The sequence below is a fragment of the Ranitomeya imitator genome, chromosome 3, assembly GCF_032444005.1.
Source record: "Ranitomeya imitator isolate aRanImi1 chromosome 3, aRanImi1.pri, whole genome shotgun sequence".
NCBI classification, from domain to species: Eukaryota; Metazoa; Chordata; class Amphibia; order Anura; family Dendrobatidae; genus Ranitomeya; species Ranitomeya imitator.
In genome coordinates, this window is record NC_091284.1 from 156,854,264 (window position 1) to 156,873,632 (window position 19,369).

Consider the following 19,369-nt stretch of genomic DNA (forward strand, 5'->3'; position numbering starts at 1 on the left):
ACATGTGCTTACATGCTGCATTCACACCAGTTTATATTCCCGTACATACCTTTTGCTTTTTTTTTTTTTCAAAAACCTCTTCTGTGGCTCACAGTAAAGCAGAACTGTCTTCACAAATCAATTATTAACTGAACGGATCTATTTATCCATTTATTAATTTTAGTGCTCTACTGCTTCTCTTTTCTATAAGTCTCTTCATTGGTAAAAAGTCAGTAAAAGTGATGGAAGTCAAACTATACACTCATCTCTCAGAATAGCTTGCAGTCTATGCTAACATTCTTTCCACTAATACCATTTTGATATTTTACCAACCCCATGCCTTTTTACATGTTCCTAGAAAGGCGTAACATCACGTGGACAGGACTGTCTCTTTTTATATCTCTGTTTTCATCCCCTCTTAGTCACATGTGATACAAACTGTGGAACACGTTAAAAACATATGTATGTAAATGACGTATGTAATCATGTTTAAAAATGTAAAAGTTGTTTTCCTGCTTTTGCAGAAATAAATGTTTATTGAACATATTTAATGAGCAAATAATTGAATTTTTTTTTTACACAGATGTTTTACATTTGCCCAATTTGTTCCATACATTCATTGAAAAATTGGCAATAACCTTAGAGATTTTATACACAATGTGCTAATATAGTTCTTCAACGTCGGCATGAAGAAATTTACTAATACATATTAAGACCTTGGTAATTAAAGTACTGTATATCCATAAACAAATGTAATACACATTTAAACATTTCCGGTCTTAAAATAATAAATATTACATATTGGATGACAGTATAAATATCACCATTAATCCTAGTGTATTGTAAGGCTTTTTCAGATTTCAATATTAGTTTTTGGTATTTTATGATGGTAAGAATAGCACAGTGTGCAAAGTTTTTTCTTAGCTTCAAAAATACTGCAATCTTGATGGAAACCTAATCGATTTTAGTATAATTTAATATGGTAAGAACAGTTTGAAAATGGATCTGACATAGCTATCACGGCATTGTTAGGAACAGAAGTAATGGTGCTAATGGGAAGCAAGTCTTAACCTAACTTTCAATTCTAAATTTTAGTAATATACTTCATTGCTAAAAATAATATATTTTTTTTAATTTGATCTTTCAACACAGAAACAAAATAATTTGAATGGAGCAATAAAAATAGGGGGTATAATGGTGTATGTGAAGGTATCACTTTTCCAATTCTGAATTTAGTATAATTTTTTTCAAAATAGACAATGCTGAAATAGACTAAAGCCCGATGAACTGTCCCTGTTACTATTTTTGTGTTACAAATCCATTACGGTCAGTTTGTACAGCATAGTTGTACAAAGAAAATTTATTTTAAAATACTTCTAATTTAAATTCCTTTTTAATATGGCATCTTATAAAATATGTATTTTTTTCTTCAGATTCCTCCTAGCTAAAATTGGAAAGACACAAAAGAACTATTTAACCCCATAGGCTGCTGTGGGTGCGTAACGGCTCCACGCAACTTGTACGGATTCTTAATACTGTATATCCAAGTACATGAGCCCTTAAAGCAATTTATTACTTGGCTTGTTGAAATAATATAAGGAAAATGTTGGATTGAAAAAAGAGAAAACATAACAGAACATTCCAATAAAATGTTTAGAATTTATTTGAAAATCATTTGGTGGTCTGTCTTTTTAACCTTCAATAATGTGCATTACTTATGTGACAAGTACATAATCAGTAATAAAAAAAAAAATAAACAAAAACTAGAAATAAATGTTGACCCACATTTTATATGACAAACATTAGGCATAGTGGCAAAGGCATTGCCTCAGTTAAGACAAATCTGAAACCATGTTGCAGTAATCATTTTCTTAATATTACAAATAATAAACGCAGAGGCAAAGAATACGCTCCATCTGGATTTCTTTTTTTTGTTTTTAGTAGTTTCGCTAATAATATACTCTGAGATATTTGGATCTTAATGGAAACAACAATTTCAAACATTCTCATATGCATGTATAATTCAATTCATTATCATTGAGCATTTACCAATTTTTCAGAAATTCATAAAACAAGAGCAAAATGTAAAATATTGCTTCAAATAAAAACAAAATAAAATTGTACAGTAAAATTGCACATGCATATCTGTTACCTCAAAGGGGAATTTTGTAACATATCCAAAATGTCATCTTCAAGTGAGCTTGCATTATTTCCTACAAATGAATTATATTATAAAATCACATACCTCTTGTTTGAGGACAAGTTATTAAGAAGAAAACCCTTTTTTTTTTCTTGTTCTGGAGGCAATAAAGATGGTTTTTGACTAATGTATATACACGTAGGTCACAACTAAAAGCACAATCTTTCTAAAAGTTCTTATTTTAAACTTAAAACAACAATAAAAGATATTTTTTTGTAACTCACAGCTATTTACATTTATACAAATATGCTTTTTTTTTACTTTAAATACAGTTCATGATGGCATTTACTTTCTTTGCCAGAGCTATACATTTTTGCTCTGCATAGTCAGTCCTCTGCTTTAAATAGGTTTCCCATTGTGAATAACAGCTTCATAAAAAGCTCAATATACTAACATGTCTGAACAAGAGCCCCTTGTTTCTTTATGGCACATAGAGAACTTGGAAAACAAAAACAAAGCAGTAACAATGTTTGTCTGTTCCACAGCAGCTTCTTTCATCATATATGATAGAGAGGAATAAATCCATTTTCTTCTAGGAGATTGCTCAGAATATTAAGTTTCTCTAAATTCTTCTAGCAGGGATAAATTCATAAGCTTTATCATAACAGCATTGTACACAATTCACACTTCGACTGATCTGCGTGAATATTGGACAATTCCTCAAGAAAGGAATAAGTAAGAAAATAATTCCTTCTTTTCTAATTCTTCACAAGTTTTCTGTTTGTTTTTGTTTTCTCCGGGAGGATGAAAAACATTGCAAAGCTATACTCGAGTGGTGGAATGCCCATGGGGTAAATTAGTACTATTTTGGCCTCCACTAAAGGTATTAAAGGTATGCAATGGCTGCATCCCTGTTAATGTGTTTGGAATCATTGTTATGGTATTTGGAGTCATGAGAGGGATATCATCAGGTGATCTTCTTAGTGTGAGGGTGTAATCTGGTGGACAGGTTAGCCGTAGAGTATCATGTGCTTGAAGAGCTTCGCACTCATGATCATGCTCCAGTTGTTTCATCTGCAAGGACATAATTTCTTCATTTTGAATGTGAGCTATATCATTTGTGGTATTTCTTTGAGGGCTTGGCCGTCTGTGGGTTTCATGACGTCTTTTATCTTTTTTATAATACAAAGCTGCAAAAGCTAAGATATTTAGAAACAAAAGGGATGCTCCAACAGCAATTGTGACACTGAGTTCTGTTGAGTAATCTCGTTTATCTTCAGCAATAATAGTAGTCTCACCCAGGACAGTCTTTTGTGTTTCTTTAGGGTTATTCGCTGGTGTCAATGCAGGACGTTTTGTAGTAGCTCTTGACTTTACAGGAGATCGTCTGGTAACATATGGAAATGATGTCATGTCTGGCGGGGGTACTTTTGTCGTGGTAGAAACATATTGAAATATTTCATTCAGGTTGTGTAAATGTGGCACTAGCTCTAACCAAAAAGCCACTTTTGTCGCCCTGTAGTGGTCTTTTACTTTTGGCTTGAGACCAATATGGAGATACTGTTGGTCTTTTGGGTCATATTTCGTCCAAGCAACTTCTTCAAATCGATTTGGCTTGGTATGAATGAACTTTGTATCTTGTGGGACTGGCTTGTTTGGATCACTAAAAATAAAAGAATATAAATTAGAATTTTATAGTAAATTTATTACAACATTAGAGTAAATGTGTTGTTACTCTCAGCATATCCTTATTAAATTACTTGATATATGTAATTCTATCCCTAAAAAATGATATAATATAGCATAGGTATTAAAATATACACAATGTACTGTGCTATATAAAACTAAAAATATATCTAAAATTTGTACAATATGAAGCAAATTACAACTAGATGAATTGAAAAGGTCCTAGCTGAAAACTAAGTAAAATAAAATCCCAAACACCAACATTTTCGGATATTATTAATGCAATTCAATTCCACAGCACCATTGAAAAAAGGTTCGCTTTGAACAACAATTTCCTCCATAAATACCATATAAAATGGGATTTGTGAAACGCCAAATATCTTGCATTGTAGAAAGAATTTGACCTCTGGACTCAGTCATTTTAGACTTGTAATACATTTTCAGCTTTATTTATTTATTTTGTAACATTACACTTGTTATAATTACTAATGTTCATATATGGTTATTCTTAGGCTAAATATCTATGTAAATAGTCTGAATTCTCAATTTTTTCTTTTAAGATACCCTGCCCTTGTCTTTCCTCTCCTTTCCCCATACTTGCCATCATTCTATATGACTATTTGAAAAGTTAATAAAAATGTTTGAAAAGAAAACTAAATAAAATAAGCTCCATGTAGATGTAAAAAAAACATTATTCACCACATAAGTTATGTTCCAATTTAACTTTTAATGTTCTGGTCATTTCAAGAAATCTGTTCTGTGATTTCAAAACTTGTCTTTTGACACATTCTGGAAATTTATATGTGCTATAATTTATCTGAATTCAAGGCACAACACATTTGCTATATAGTAAGTGTTGCTTTATTCCCATAACCATGGCTTTGTTTTTATCTTTTATTCACTTTGTTTTCAGATTGCAAACCTAAAAGATCATTAATTCTGCAGAATTTAAAAGCTTTTCAATAATTTTTCCCTAGTGGCATAAAAAATACCGCACTAGTTATTAAATAGGAATGAATAGAAAATGCAATTATTTATATGTTAACAAACTGAAAATATTGAATTTTTACTTGATTTAGGATTCAGTTATTATTAGGTTATACAGAATAGGCACATAAAGAAATAGATTCAGATAAAGATGTTGCAAAAGTCCAAGTGTTCCAATATTGCAAAAAAAATAATTAATTTTTTCTATAGCTTTTGGGGTTTTGTTTTCACATCATTCATTGTGCAGTAAAGATGATTAGGCAACATGATTCTACAGGTCAGCACGATTATGACGACTCCAAATTTGTTGATATTTTTTGTTAGGTTAGTGAATCAAAATGATTTCTTAAATATGTCAAAATAAATTTGCTTCTGTTATCATGTAACTTTTTATTTTTCTGTCCATTGAGCTGTTTGAGGGGTTTGGTTTTGGGCACACTGAGTTTGTATTTTTATTGATAGCTAGTGTTGAGCGATACTGTCCGATACTTGAAAGTATCGGTATCGGATAGTATCGGCCGATACCCAAAAATTATCAGATATCGCCGATACCGATATCCGATACCAATACAAGTCAATGGGACACCAAGTATCGGAAGGTATCCTGATGGTTCCCAGGGTCTGAAGGAGAGGAAACTCTCCTTCAGGCCCTGGGATCCATATTAATGTGTAAAATAATGAATTAAAATAAAAAATATTGATATATTCACCTCTCCGGCGGCCCCTGGACATCACACTGGTAACCGGCAGGCTTCTTTGTTTAAAATGAGCGCGTTTAGGACCTGAGGAATGACGTCACGGCTTCTGATTGGTCGCGTGCCGCCCATGTGACCGCCACGCGACCAATCAGAAGCCGCGACGTCATTCCTCAGGTCCTAAATTCCTAGAATGAGGAGTTTAGTGCCTGAGAATGACGTCGCGGCTTCTGATTGGTCGCGTGACGGTCACATGGGCGGCACGTGACCAATCAGAAACCGCAACGTCATTCCTCAGGTCCTAAACGCGCTCATTCTAGGAATTTAGGACCTGAGGAATGACGTCGCGGCTTCTGATTGGTCGCGTGGCGGTCACATGGGCGGCACGCGACCAATCAGAAGCCGCGACGTCATTCCTCAGGTCCTAAACGCGCTCATTTTAAACAAAGAAGGCTGCCGGTTACTAGCGTGATGTCCAGGGGCCGCCGGAGAGGTGAATATATCAATATTTTTTATTTTAATTCTTTATTTTACACCTTACTATGGATCCGATACCGATACCCGATACCACAAAAGTATCGAATCTCGGTATCGGAATTCCGATACCGCAAGTATCGGCCGATACCCGATACTTGCGGTATCGGAATGCTCAACACTATTGATAGCCTTTTGGGGTATGAATGACAATTTGTTAGCCTCTAATTGCAAATATCTAGAAGAAAGGCAAACGAAAAAATGCAATTCTTTCTGTTCTTTTTTTCTTTATGCCTTTTAACCCTTTCTGTTCTTTTTTTCTTCATGTCATTTAACCCTTTCATGATTCCAGCTTTTTTCGGTTTTGCTGTTTCGTTTTTTGCTCCCCTTCTTCCCAGAGCCTTAACTTTTGTATTTTTCAGTCAATATGGATATGTTATGGCTTATTTTTTGCAAAACGAGCTGTACTTTTGAACAACGTCATTGGTTTTAGCATGTCCTGTACTCGAAAATAGGAAAAAATTCCAATAACAGTGAAATTGCAAACAAAGTGCAATCTCACACTTTTGCTAGGTTCATTAAATGCTAAAACTAACCTGTAATTACGGGTTCATAGACACCAGAAATGTCTAGCTTCTTTTTTTTATCAAAGTGGTGAAAGAAAATTCCAAAGTTTGCTAAAAAAAAATGCGCCATTTTCCGATACCTGTAGCGTACCCATTTTTTGTGTTCTGGGGTTGGATGAGGGCTTACTTTTTGCATGCTGAGCTGATGTTTTTAACTATACCATTTTGGTGCAGCTATGTTCTTTTGATTGCCCATTATTGCATTTTAATGCAATGTCGCCATGACCAAAAAATGTAATCCTGGAGTTTTGACTTTTTTTATCGCTGCGCCATTTAGCAATCAAGTTGATCTTTTTTATTGATATACCGGGTAATTCTGAATATGGCGATACCAAATATGTGTAGGTTTGTTTTTTTTGTCTTATTTTGAATAGGGTCAAAAGGGGTGATTTAAACTTTTATATTTTTTTTGTATTTTTTTCAAATTTTTAAAAGCATTTTTTTAAATTTTGGCATGCTTCAATAGCCTCCATGGGAGGCTATAAGCTGCCACAACTTGATCAGCTCGCCTACATAGAGGTGATGCTCAGATCGCCCTTATGTAGCAGAATTATTGCATTGCTATGAGTGCCGAATACAGGGTGACACTCATAGCAATCCGGGATCAACAACCATAGAGGTCTCAAGGAGACCTCTGGTTGTTTTGCCAATGCACCGATGACCTCTGATCATGTGACGGGGTCACCGGTTCACGCATTTCCAGCCATATGGCCGGAAGCGCTTGTTAAATGCCACTGTCAGAGTTTGACAGCAGCATTTAACTAGTTAATAGGCATGGGCAGATCGCGATTCCACCGGCGCCTTTTGCGGGCACATGTCAGCTGTTCAAAACACATCAAAGGAGGTGTTCTGCCCTCGGATGTACTATTCCGTCCTAGGGCAAAAAGGGGTTAAAATATGGTTTCAATACTTTTATAAACATATATTTTTGGAAAATGGTAGGAAAGAGAATGCTTTTAACCTGCAGATATATGGTTAATCACAGATGCACTCACTGTAATGAGAATGGCAACTGCAGCCATACCATAACAACCTCATAAATAAAAACAGGCAACACCCTGGAGGAATTAAGTTATTTTCTCCTGGGTGCTCCACTTTCAATATAGCTGTGGTGAATTTTCATAATGCTAGTAACCTGCAGATTGACTCTGTATTTGGAGGTTATTAATATTATTCAAACTGACAGATTCATTTTATTGTGGAAAATACTGTATGTGATTCAAATTTTTAGATTATACTCTTTTTTATATTTATTAAAACTATTTTATAGATGTAAAAACACTTATTTGTTTTTTTTCTGAGATAATTTGATTGCGTATACTACATACTTAAATATGATCGGGTGGACAGATTACTGGGAGGGGCTGGTGAGGACCCAGCGGTCATGGTGCACATTGGCAGAAATGACAAAGTTAGAGGTAGCTAGAAGGTCCTTAAAGATGATTTCAGGGAATTAGGCTGCAAGCTGAAAGCAAGGACCTCCAACGTGGTATTTTCCGAAATACTGCCTGTACCACGTGCCACGCCAGAGAGGCAACGGGAGATTAGGGAGGTTAATAAGTGGCTCAAGAATTGGTGTAGGAAGGAGGGGTTTGGGTTCCTTCAGAACTGGGCCGACTTCTCAGTTGGCTACAGGCTCTACACTAGGGACGGGCTGCATCTCAATGGGGAAGGTGTAGCTGTGCTGGGGTAGAAAATAGCTAGAAGGTTGGAGGAGTGTTTAAACTAGGAATTGGGGGGAGGGTATTCATTTTATAGGAGGGGAAGATAGTGCAGATAGAGACCTGGGCACAAATAAGGAAGTTGGGGGTGGCGGTGGCATGGGGGTGGGGTTAGAACAGTTAATAATTTAAGAAAGAATAGAGGTACAGAGAGGAACATCAAGTGCATGTATACTAATGCTAGAAGCCTCGCCAACAAAATGGATGGATTAGAATTAAAGTTGTTGGAGCATAATTATGACATGGTGGGGATATCTGAAACATGGCTGGATGAGAGCCATGACTGGGCTGTTAACTTGCAGGGCTATAGCCTGTTCAGAAATGACCATACAGATAAGCGAGGGGATGGGGTGTGTCTGTATGTAAAATCGTCCTTAAAACCCATCCGGCGTGATAATATAGGTGAATTTATTGAAAATGTAGAGTCCCTGTGGGTGGAGATAAGGGGAGGGGGAAAAATAATAAATTACTGATAGGGGTTTGTTATAAATCTCCAAAAATAATGGAAGCAATGGAGAATATCCTCGTAAAGGAAATAGATGAAGCTGCGACTCAAGGAGAAGTCATTATTATGGGGGACTTCAACTTCTCTGAAATAGATTGGGGAACAGAAACCTGCAGTTCCAGCAAAGGTAATTGGCTTTTGACAACTATGAGAGACAATTACCTTTTACAACTGGTTCAGAACCCAACAAGAAGGGGGGCGCTGCTAGACCTAATATTAACCAATAGGCCAGACCGCATTTCAAATATAAGGGTTGGGAGTCACTTGGGGAATAGTGATCACAAAATAATAAGTTTTCATGTATCCTTTAATAAGATGTGTAGTAGAGGGGTTACACGGACACTAAACTTCAGGAGGTCAAATTTCCAACGGATGAGAGATGATCTTGGTGCAATTAACTGGGACGATATCCTGAGACATAAAAATACACAAAGAAAATGGGAGTTGTTTATTAGCATTCTGGATAGGAACTGTGCACAGTGTATACAGTATGGGAATAAACATACCAGAAATAGGAGGAAACCAATATGGCTAAATAGAGCTGTAAGGGGCGCCATGAGTGACAAAAAGAAAGCATTTAGAGAATTAAAGGAAGTAGGTAGTGATGAGGCATTAAATAAATACAGAAAAGTAAATAAAGTCTGTAAAAAGCAAATCAAGGCAGCAAAGATTGAGACAGAGAGACTCATTGCCAGAGAGAGTAAAAATAATCCCAAAATATTCTTTAACTACGTAAATAGTAAGAAACTAAAAAATGATAGTGTTGGCCCCCTTAAAAATAGTCTGGGTGAAATGGTGGATGAGGATGAGGAAAAAGCCAATATGCTAAATGACTTTTTTTCATCAGTATTTACAAAAGAAAATCCCATGGCAGACAATATGATCAGTGATAACAAAAACTCCACATTAAATGTCACCTGCTTAACCCAGCTTACTCTTTGCCACATAGGTTTTTTTTGCCTTCCTCTGGATCAACATGTTAGGGCATGTTAGGTTAGGCTACGGGTTGAACTAGATGGACTTAAATTCTTCCTTCAACCTTAATAATAACTATTGCATTTCATGGCAATGTAGCGGCAACCAAAAAACTTAATTCTGATATTTTGAATTTTTTTCTCTTTACGCTGTTTAGCAACAGGGTTAATTCTTTTTTTAGTTTGACAAATCAGGTAATAATGAACGTGACAATACCAAATATGTGTATATTTCATTTTATTATTGTTTTATTTTGAATGGGGCGAAAGAGGAGTGATTTGAAGTTTTTTTGTTGTTGTTTTTTTTAAAGATTTTTAAAAACTTTTTTACTTTTTGCATGCTTCAATAGTGTTTATGGGAGACTAGAAGCTGCAGTTCTCTGATCATTTCTGCTACACACAGGCAATGATCAGTTCACCTGTATGTAGCAGAACGCTAGGCGGTGCTCATAGCAATCTGGCAATGATAACCAGAGACATTTGCTGCACTCCTCTATTTGTCATGCCGACCGCAATCATGTGACAGGGTCATCTATGGGTGGGACTAGTGATTTCCTTCCTGTAAACGCGAGTTAAATGAAGCTGTCATAGATTGACAGCGGCACTTAACTAGATAACAGCTGTGGATGGATCGCGATTCCACCTGCAGTTGTTGTAAGCACATGCCAACTGTATAGATGAGCTTTCATGTGGCCAGGAAGGTGCGGGTTCAGCACCGGAGCCTGCACCAAACATGGGGATTCCGATATGTGCATACTACTACGGCACATGTCGGAAACGTGTTACACATACCCCTGTTATTTAGAGATATACCCCTGTTATTTAGAGTTTGTTACTTCATGAGGCTTTATACTTAACATTAGTGGCAAATTAAGGTTGATACGTTTTATGTTTTATTTATGAAATTATTACAAACTGGACAAAAAGAAAATATAGCAATTTTCAAATTTTGAATGTTTCTACAATTAATCTAGATAGTCCTATCACACAAAAAAGTTAATAAATATAATTTTGTAGTTTGATGATTTAAAAATGAAGCAGCAGTTTTTCATTTTTCCAGGAAATTTACACGCTTTTTTTTTTGTTTTAAACCTATTCAAATTTTAGGTGACTTTAGGCGACTCCCTATGCTAGAAATTCCCCAAAAGTGATATTTAAAACAGCACTGATCAACGTATTCAAAACTATTGTCAGGTACATTGCTGAGCCTTCAGGTGCTTTTCAGCAATCAACACAAGGTGGCATAAGAATGAAAAATGGTGCTAACATCTGAACAGACCTATATAGCTGGCAGACTCTAAGGCCATTATTTGGTCTTGGATTGGAGGCAATCATCAGGATCACGCGATCATGATCTCAAGGTAAAGATGGGATTAACCCCTTAGCGACCGCCGATTCGCCTTTTAACGGCGGCCGCTAAGGGTACTTAAACCACAGCGCCGTTAATTAACGGCGCTGTGGAAAAAGTCCATAGCGCCCCCCAGAGGCCGATTTTCTCCGGGGTCTCGGCTGCCGAGGGTAGCCGAGACCCCAGAGAACATGATTCGGGGGGTTTTTAACCCACCCCGCATTTGCGATCGCCGGTAATTAACCGTTTACCGGCGATCGCAAAAAAAAAAAAAAAAAAGCGATCTCTTTTTAATTTCTCTGTCCTCCGATGTGATCGCACATCGGAGGACAGAGAAAAGGGGTCCCAGGTGGCCCCCCAAAACTCACCTAGCTCCCCCGATGCTCCTCGTGTCTCCCGGTGGGCGCCGCCATCTTCAAAATGGCGGGCGCATGCGCAGTGCGCCCGCCGGCCGGCACCGGGAGAATCTTTGGGGTCTCGGCTGCCGGGGGTAGCCGAGACCCCAAAGAGCACGATCGGGGTCGGTATTACCGACCCCTGTTTTGCGATCGCCGGTAATTAACTGTTTACCGGCGACCGCAAAAAAAAAAAAAAAAAAAGTAAAGTGTAATTCTCTGTCCTCTGATGTGATCGCACATCAGAGGACAGAGAAATAGGGGGATTCGGGGACCCTAGCATACTCACCTAGGTCCCTGGATCCTCTTGCTGCTCCTCCTGGCCGCCGGCAGCAGAACATGGCGGACGCATGCCCAGTGCGCCCGCCATCTGTCTCCATCTGCCGGCCGGCAGGAGAACAGCAGTTGGGGCTAAAATTAGGGTTAGGGTTAGGGGTAGGGTTAGGGGTAGGGTTAGGGGTAGGGTTAGGGTTAGGGTTAGGTTAGGGGTAGGGTTAGGGGTAGGGTTAGGTTAGGGGTAGGGTTAGGGTTAGGTTAGGGGTAGGGTTAGGGGTAGGGTTAGGGTTAGGGGTAGGGTTAGGGGTAGAAGTAGGGTTAGGGGTAGGGTTAGGGTTAGGGGTAGGGTTAGGTTAGGGTTAGGGTTAGGTTAGGGTTAGGTTAGGGGTAGGGTTAGGGGTAGTGTTATGTTTGCTAATGACAGGTGTTATGAAGGCAATCCAGAAACACAGTGTGCTTAGCGATCAGAGCGCACACAGTGATCTGACAAATACCCAAAAATACAAGAACGAGCTCTGAGACGTGGAAACTCTGTAGACTGCACACCTGATCCTATCCTAAACACAACTAAAAGCGGCTGTGGATTGCGCCTAACAACTACCTAGGCAACTCGGCACAGCCTAAGAAACTAGCTAGCCTGAAGATAGAAAAATAGGCCTGACTTGCCCCAGAGAAATTCCCCAAAGGAAAAGGCAGCCCCCCACATATAATGACTGTGAGCAAGATGAAAAGACAAAACGTAGGGATGAAATAGATTCAGCAAAGTGGGGCCCGATATTCTAGGACAGAGCGAGGACAGTAAAGCGAACTTTGCAGTCTACAAAAAACCCTAAAGCAAAACCACGCAAAGGGGGCAAAAAAAACCCACCGTGCCGAACTAACGGCACGGCGGTACACCCTTTGCGTCTCAGAGCTTCCAGCAAAACAAAAGACAAGCTGGACAGAAAAAAAGCAACAAAAAAGCAAAAAGCACTTAGCTATACAGAGCAGCAGGTCACAGGAACAATCAGGAGAAGCTCAGATCCAACACTGAAACATTGACAAGGAGCAAGGATAGCAGCATCAGGCGGAGTTAAGTAATGAAGCAGTTAACGAGCTCACCAGAACAACTGAGGGAGGAAGCTCAGAAGCTGCAGTACCACTTGTGACCACAGGAGTGAATTCAGCCACAGAATTCACAACAGTACCCCCCCCCTTGAGGAGGGGTCACCGAACCCTCACCAGAGCCCCCAGGCCGACCAGGATGAGCCGCATGAAAGGCACGAACAAGATCGGAAGCATGAACATCAGAGGCAAAAACCCAGGAATTATCTTCCTGAGCATAACCCTTCCATTTAACCAGATACTGGAGTTTCCGTCTAGAAACACGAGAATCCAAAATCTTCTCCACAATATACTCCAATTCCCCCTCCACCAAAACCGGGGCAGGAGGCTCAACAGATGGAACCATAGGTGCCACGTATCTCCGCAACAACGACCTATGGAATACATTATGTATGGAAAAGGAGTCTGGGAGGGTCAAACGAAAAGACACAGGATTGAGAACCTCAGAAATCCTATATGGACCAATAAAACGCGGTTTAAATTTAGGAGAGGAAACCTTCATAGGAATATGACGAGAAGATAACCAAACCAGATCCCCAACACGAAGTCGGGGACCCACACGGCGTCTGCGATTAGCAAAAAGTTGAGCTTTCTCCTGGGACAAGATCAAATTGTCCACTACCTGAGTCCAGATCTGCTGCAACCTATCCACCACAGAATCCACACCAGGACAGTCCGAAGACTCAACCTGTCCTGAAGAGAAACGAGGATGGAACCCAGAATTGCAAAAAAATGGAGAAACCAAGGTAGCCGAGCTGGCCCGATTATTAAGGGCGAACTCAGCCAACGGCAAAAAGGACACCCAATCATCCTGGTCTGCAGAAACAAAACATCTCAGATATGTTTCCAAGGTCTGATTGGTTCGTTCGGTCTGGCCATTAGTCTGAGGATGGAAAGCCGAGGAAAAGGATAGGTCAATGCCCATCCTACCACAAAAGGCTCGCCAAAACCTTGAAACAAACTGGGAACCTCTGTCAGAAACAATATTCTCAGGAATGCCATGCAACCGAACCACATGCTGAAAGAACAAAGGTACCAAATCAGAGGAGGAAGGCAATTTAGCCAAGGGCACCAGATGGACCATTTTAGAAAAGCGATCACAGACCACCCAAATGACTGACATCTTTTGAGAAACGGGAAGGTCAGAAATGAAATCCATCAAAATATGTGTCCAAGGCCTCTTTGGGACCGGCAAGGGCAAAAGCAACCCACTGGCACGAGAACAGCAGGGCTTAGCCCTAGCACAAATCCCACAGGACTGCACAAAAGTACGTACATCCCGTGACAGAGATGGCCACCAGAAGGATCTAGCCACTAACTCTCTGGTACCAAAGATTCCAGGATGACCAGCCAACACCGAACAATGAAGTTCAGAAATAAGTTTATTAGTCCACCTATCAGGGACGAACAGTTTCTCTGCTGGACAACGATCAGGTTTATTCGCCTGAAATTTTTGCAGCACCCGCCGCAAATCAGGGGAGATGGCAGACACAATGACTCCTTCCTTGAGGATACCCGCTGGCTCAGATAAACCCGGAGAGTCGGGCACAAAACTCCTAGACAGAGCATCCGCCTTCACATTTTTAGAGCCCGGAAGGTACGAAATCACAAAGTCGAAGCGGGCAAAAAATAACGACCAACGGGCCTGTCTAGGATTCAAGCGCTTGGCAGACTCGAGATAAGTCAAGTTCTTATGATCAGTCAATACCACCACACGATGCTTAGCTCCTTCAAGCCAATGACGCCACTCCTCGAATGCCCACTTCATGGCCAGCAACTCTCGATTGCCCACATCATAATTACGCTCAGCGGGCGAAAACTTCCTGGAAAAGAAAGCACATGGTTTCATCACTGAGCAATCAGAACCTCTCTGTGACAAAACCGCCCCTGCTCCAATCTCAGAAGCATCAACCTCGACCTGGAACGGAAGAGAAACATCTGGCTGACACAACACAGGGGCAGAACAAAAACGACGCTTCAACTCCTGAAAAGCTTCCACAGCAGCAGAAGACCAATTAACCAAATCATCACCCTTCTTGGTCAAATCGGTCAATGGTTTGGCAATGCTAGAAAAATTACAGATGAAGCGACGATAAAAATTAGCAAAGCCCAGGAACTTTTGCAGACTTTTCAGAGATGTCGGCTGAATCCAATCCTGGATGGCTTGGACCTTAACTGGATCCATCTCGATAGTAGAAGGGGTAAAGATGAACCCCAAAAATGAAACTTTCTGCACACCGAAGAGACACTTTGATCCCTTCACAAACAAAGAGTTAGCACGCAGGACCTGAAAAACCATTCTGACCTGCTTCACATGAGACTCCCAATCATCTGAGAAGATCAAAATGTCATCCAAGTAAACAATCAGGAATTTATCCAGATACTCACGGAAGATGTCATGCATAAAAGACTGAAACACAGATGGAGCATTGGCAAGTCCGAACGGCATCACTAGATACTCAAAATGACCCTCGGGCGTATTGAATGCAGTTTTCCATTCATCTCCTTGCCTGATTCTCACCAGATTATACGCACCACGAAGATCTATCTTAGTGAACCAACTAGCCCCCTTAATCCGAGCAAACAAGTCAGATAACAATGGCAAGGGATACTGAAATTTAACAGTGATCTTATTAAGAAGGCGGTAATCAATACACGGTCTCAGCGAACCATCCTTCTTGGCTACAAAGAAGAACCCTGCTCCCAGTGGTGATGACGATGGGCGAATATGTCCCTTCTCCAGGGATTCCTTCACATAACTGCGCATAGCGGCGTGTTCGGGCACGGATAAATTAAATAATCGACCTTTAGGGAATTTACTTCCAGGAATCAAATTGATAGCACAATCACAATCCCTATGCGGAGGTAGAGCATCGGACTTGGGCTCTTCAAATACATCCTGATAATCAGACAAGAACTCTGGGACCTCAGAAGGGGTGGATGACGAAATCGACAAAAATGGAACATCACCATGTACCCCCTGACAACCCCAGCTGGATACCGACATGGAATTCCAATCCAATACTGGATTATGGGTTTGTAGCCATGGCAACCCCAACACAACCACATCATGCAGATTATGCAACACCAGAAAGCGAATAACTTCCTGATGTGCAGGAGCCATGCACATGGTCAGCTGGGCCCAGTATTGAGGTTTATTCTTGGCCAAAGGTGTAGCATCAATTCCTCTCAATGGAATAGGACACCGCAAAGGCTCCAAGAAAAACCCACAACGTTTAGCATAATCCAAATCCATCAGATTCAGGGCAGCGCCCGAATCCACAAACGCCATGACAGAAAACGACGACAAAGAGCATATCAAGGTAATGGACAGAAGGAATTTGGACTGTACAGTACCAATGACGGCAGACCTAGCGGACCGCTTAGTGCGCTTAGGACAATCAGAAATAGCATGAGTGGAATCACCACAGTAGAAACACAGACCATTCAGACGTCTGTATTCCTGCCGTTCAACTCTAGTCATAGTCCTATTGCACTGCATAGGCTCAGGTTTAACCTCAGGCAGTACCGCCAAATGGTGCACAGATTTACGCTCGCGCAAGCGTCGACCGATCTGAATGGCCAAAGACAAAGACTCATTCAAACCAGCAGGCATAGGAAATCCCACCACGACATCCTTAAGAGCCTCAGAGAGACCCTTTCTGAACAAAGCTGCCAGCGCAGATTCATTCCACTGAGTGAGTACTGACCATTTCCTAAATTTCTGACAATATACTTCTATATCATCCTGACCCTGGCACAAAGCCAGCAAATTTTTCTCAGCCTGATCCACTGAATTGGGCTCATCGTACAGCAATCCGAGCGCCAGGAAAAACGCATCGACACTACTCAATGCAGGGTCTCCTGGCGCAAGAGAAAATGCCCAGTCTTGAGGGTCGCCGCGCAAAAAAGAAATAATAATCAAAACCTGTTGAATAGGATTACCAGAAGAATGAGGTTTCAAGGCCAGAAATAGCTTACAATTATTTTTGAAACTTAGAAACTTAGTTCTATCTCCAAAAAACAAATCAGGAATAGGAATTCTTGGTTCTAACATAGATTTCTGATCAATAGTATCTTGAATTTTTTGTACATTTATAACGAGATTATCCATTGAAGAGCACAGACCCTGAATATCCATGTCCACACCTGTGTCCAGAATCACCCAAATGTCTAGGGGAGAAAAAAAAAAAAAAAAAAGTGAACACAGAGCAGAAAAAAAAAAAAAAATGATGTCAGAACTTTTTCTTTCCCTCTATTGAGAATCATTAGTTGGGCTCCTTGTACTGTTATGTTTGCTAATGACAGGTGTTATGAAGGCAATCCAGAAACACAGTGTGCTTAGCGATCAGAGCGCACACAGTGATCTGACAAATACCCAAAAATACAAGAACGAGCTCTGAGACGTGGAAACTCTGTAGACTGCACACCTGATCCTATCCTAAACACAACTAAAAGCGGCTGTGGATTGCGCCTAACAACTACCTAGGCAACTCGGCACAGCCTAAGAAACTAGCTAGCCTGAAGATAGAAAAATAGGCCTGACTTGCCCCAGAGAAATTCCCCAAAGGAAAAGGCAGTCCCCCACATATAATGACTGTGAGCAAGATGAAAAGACAAAACGTAGGGATGAAATAGATTCAGCAAAGTGGGGCCCGATATTCTAGGACAGAGCGAGGACAGTAAACCGAACTTTGCAGTCTACAAAAAACCCTAAAGCAAAACCACGCAAAGGGGGCAAAAAAAAACCACCGTGCCGAACTAACGGCACGGCGGTACACCCTTTGCGTCTCAGAGCTTCCAGCAAAACAAAAGACAAGCTGGACAGAAAAAAAGCAGCAAAAAAGCAAAAAGCACTTAGCTATACAGAGCAGCAGGTCACAGGAACAATCAGGAGAAGCTCAGATCCAACACTGAAACATTGACAAGGAGCAAGGATAGCAGCATCAGGCGGAGTTAAGTAATGAAGCAGTTAACGAGCTCACCAGAACACCTGAGGGAGGAAGCTCAGAAGCTGCAGTACCACTTGTGACCACAGGAGTGAATTCAGCCACAGAATTCACAACAGGGTAGGGTTAGGTTAGGGTTAGGGGTAGGGTTAGGGGTAGGGTTAGGTTAGGGGTAGGGCTAGGGTTAGGGCTAGGGTTGGGGCTAAATTTAGGGTTAGGGTTGGGGCTAAATTTAGGGTTAGGGTTGGGGCTAAATTTAGGGTTAGGGTTGGGGCTAAACTTAGGGTTAGGCTTCTTTCACACTTACGTCGGTACGGGGCCGTCGCAATGCGTCGGCCCGACATACCGACGCACGTTGTGAAAATTGTGCACAACGTGGGCAGCAGCTGTAGTTTTTCAACACATCCGCTGCCCAATCTATGTCCTGGGGAGGAGGGGGCGGAGTTACGGCCACGCATGCGAGGTCAGAAATGGCGGATGCGACGTACAAAAAAACGTTTCATTGAACCAGTGCACGACGGACGCGACGTGTGGCCATCCGTCACGATCCGTCGGCAATACAAGTCTATGGGCAAAAAACGCATCCTGCGGGCACATTTGCAGGATCCGTTTCTTGTCCAAAACGACGGATTGCGACGGAATGCCAAACGACGCAAGTGTGAAAGTAGCCCTAGGGTTAGGGTTGGGGCTAAAGTTAGGGCTAGGGTTGGGGCTAAAGTTAGGGCTAGAGCTGGGATTAGGGTTAGGGTTTGGATTAGGGTTCGTATTAGGGTTAGGGTTGGCATTAGGGTTACGCTTGGGATTAGGGTTAGGTTTGGGATTAGGGTTAAGGTTAGGGTTGTGATTAGGGGTGTATTGGGATTAGGGTTAGGTTTGAGGTTAGGGTTGAGATTAGGATTAGGTGTGTGTTGGATTTAGGGTTTTGATTAGGGTTATGGTTATGGTTGACATTAGGGTTGTTTTGGGGTAAGGGTTGTGATTATGGTTAGGGTTAGTGATTAGGATTATGGATGAGGTTGGGATTAGGGTTAGGGGTGTGTTGGGGTTAGGGTTGGAGCTAGAATTGGGGGGTTTCCACTGTTTAGGTACATCAGGGGGTCTCCAAATACGACAGCCAATTTTGCGCTCAAAAAGTCAAATGGTGCTCCCTCCCTTCTGAGCTCTGCCGTGCGCCCAAACAGTGGGTTACCCCCACATATGGGGCATCAGCGTACTCGGGATAAATTGGACAACAACTTTTGGGTCCAATTTCTCTTGTTACCCTTGTGAAAATAAAAATTTGGTGGCTAAAAAATCTTTTTTGTGGAAAAAAAAAATATTTTTTATTTTCACGGCTCTGCATTATAAACTTCTGTGAAGCACTTGGGCATTCAAGGTTCTCACCACACATCTAGATAAGTTCCATCGGGGGTCTAGTTTCCAAAATGGGGTCACTTGTGGGGGATTTCTACTGTTTAGGCACATCAGGGGCTCTCCAAACGCGACATGGCGTCCGATCTCAATTCCAGCC

The 19,369-nt window shown here is 40.8% G+C and overlaps 1 protein-coding gene across 3 annotated transcripts in view; it reads right to left on the minus strand.

The window, feature by feature from the left end:
• Positions 1 to 470: 470 nt before the first annotated feature.
• The window catches only part of NLGN4X (neuroligin 4 X-linked), a 608,585-nt gene continuing 589,686 nt past the window's right edge, over positions 471 to 19,369 (minus strand). For all 3 annotated transcript variants that reach the window (XM_069761571.1, XM_069761572.1, XM_069761569.1), the window contains one exon: positions 471 to 3,782. In XM_069761571.1, the coding sequence (XP_069617672.1) occupies positions 2,942 to 3,782 (841 nt within the window). In that variant the 3' untranslated portion in view covers positions 471 to 2,941. The remainder of the gene's footprint in view (positions 3,783 to 19,369) is intronic.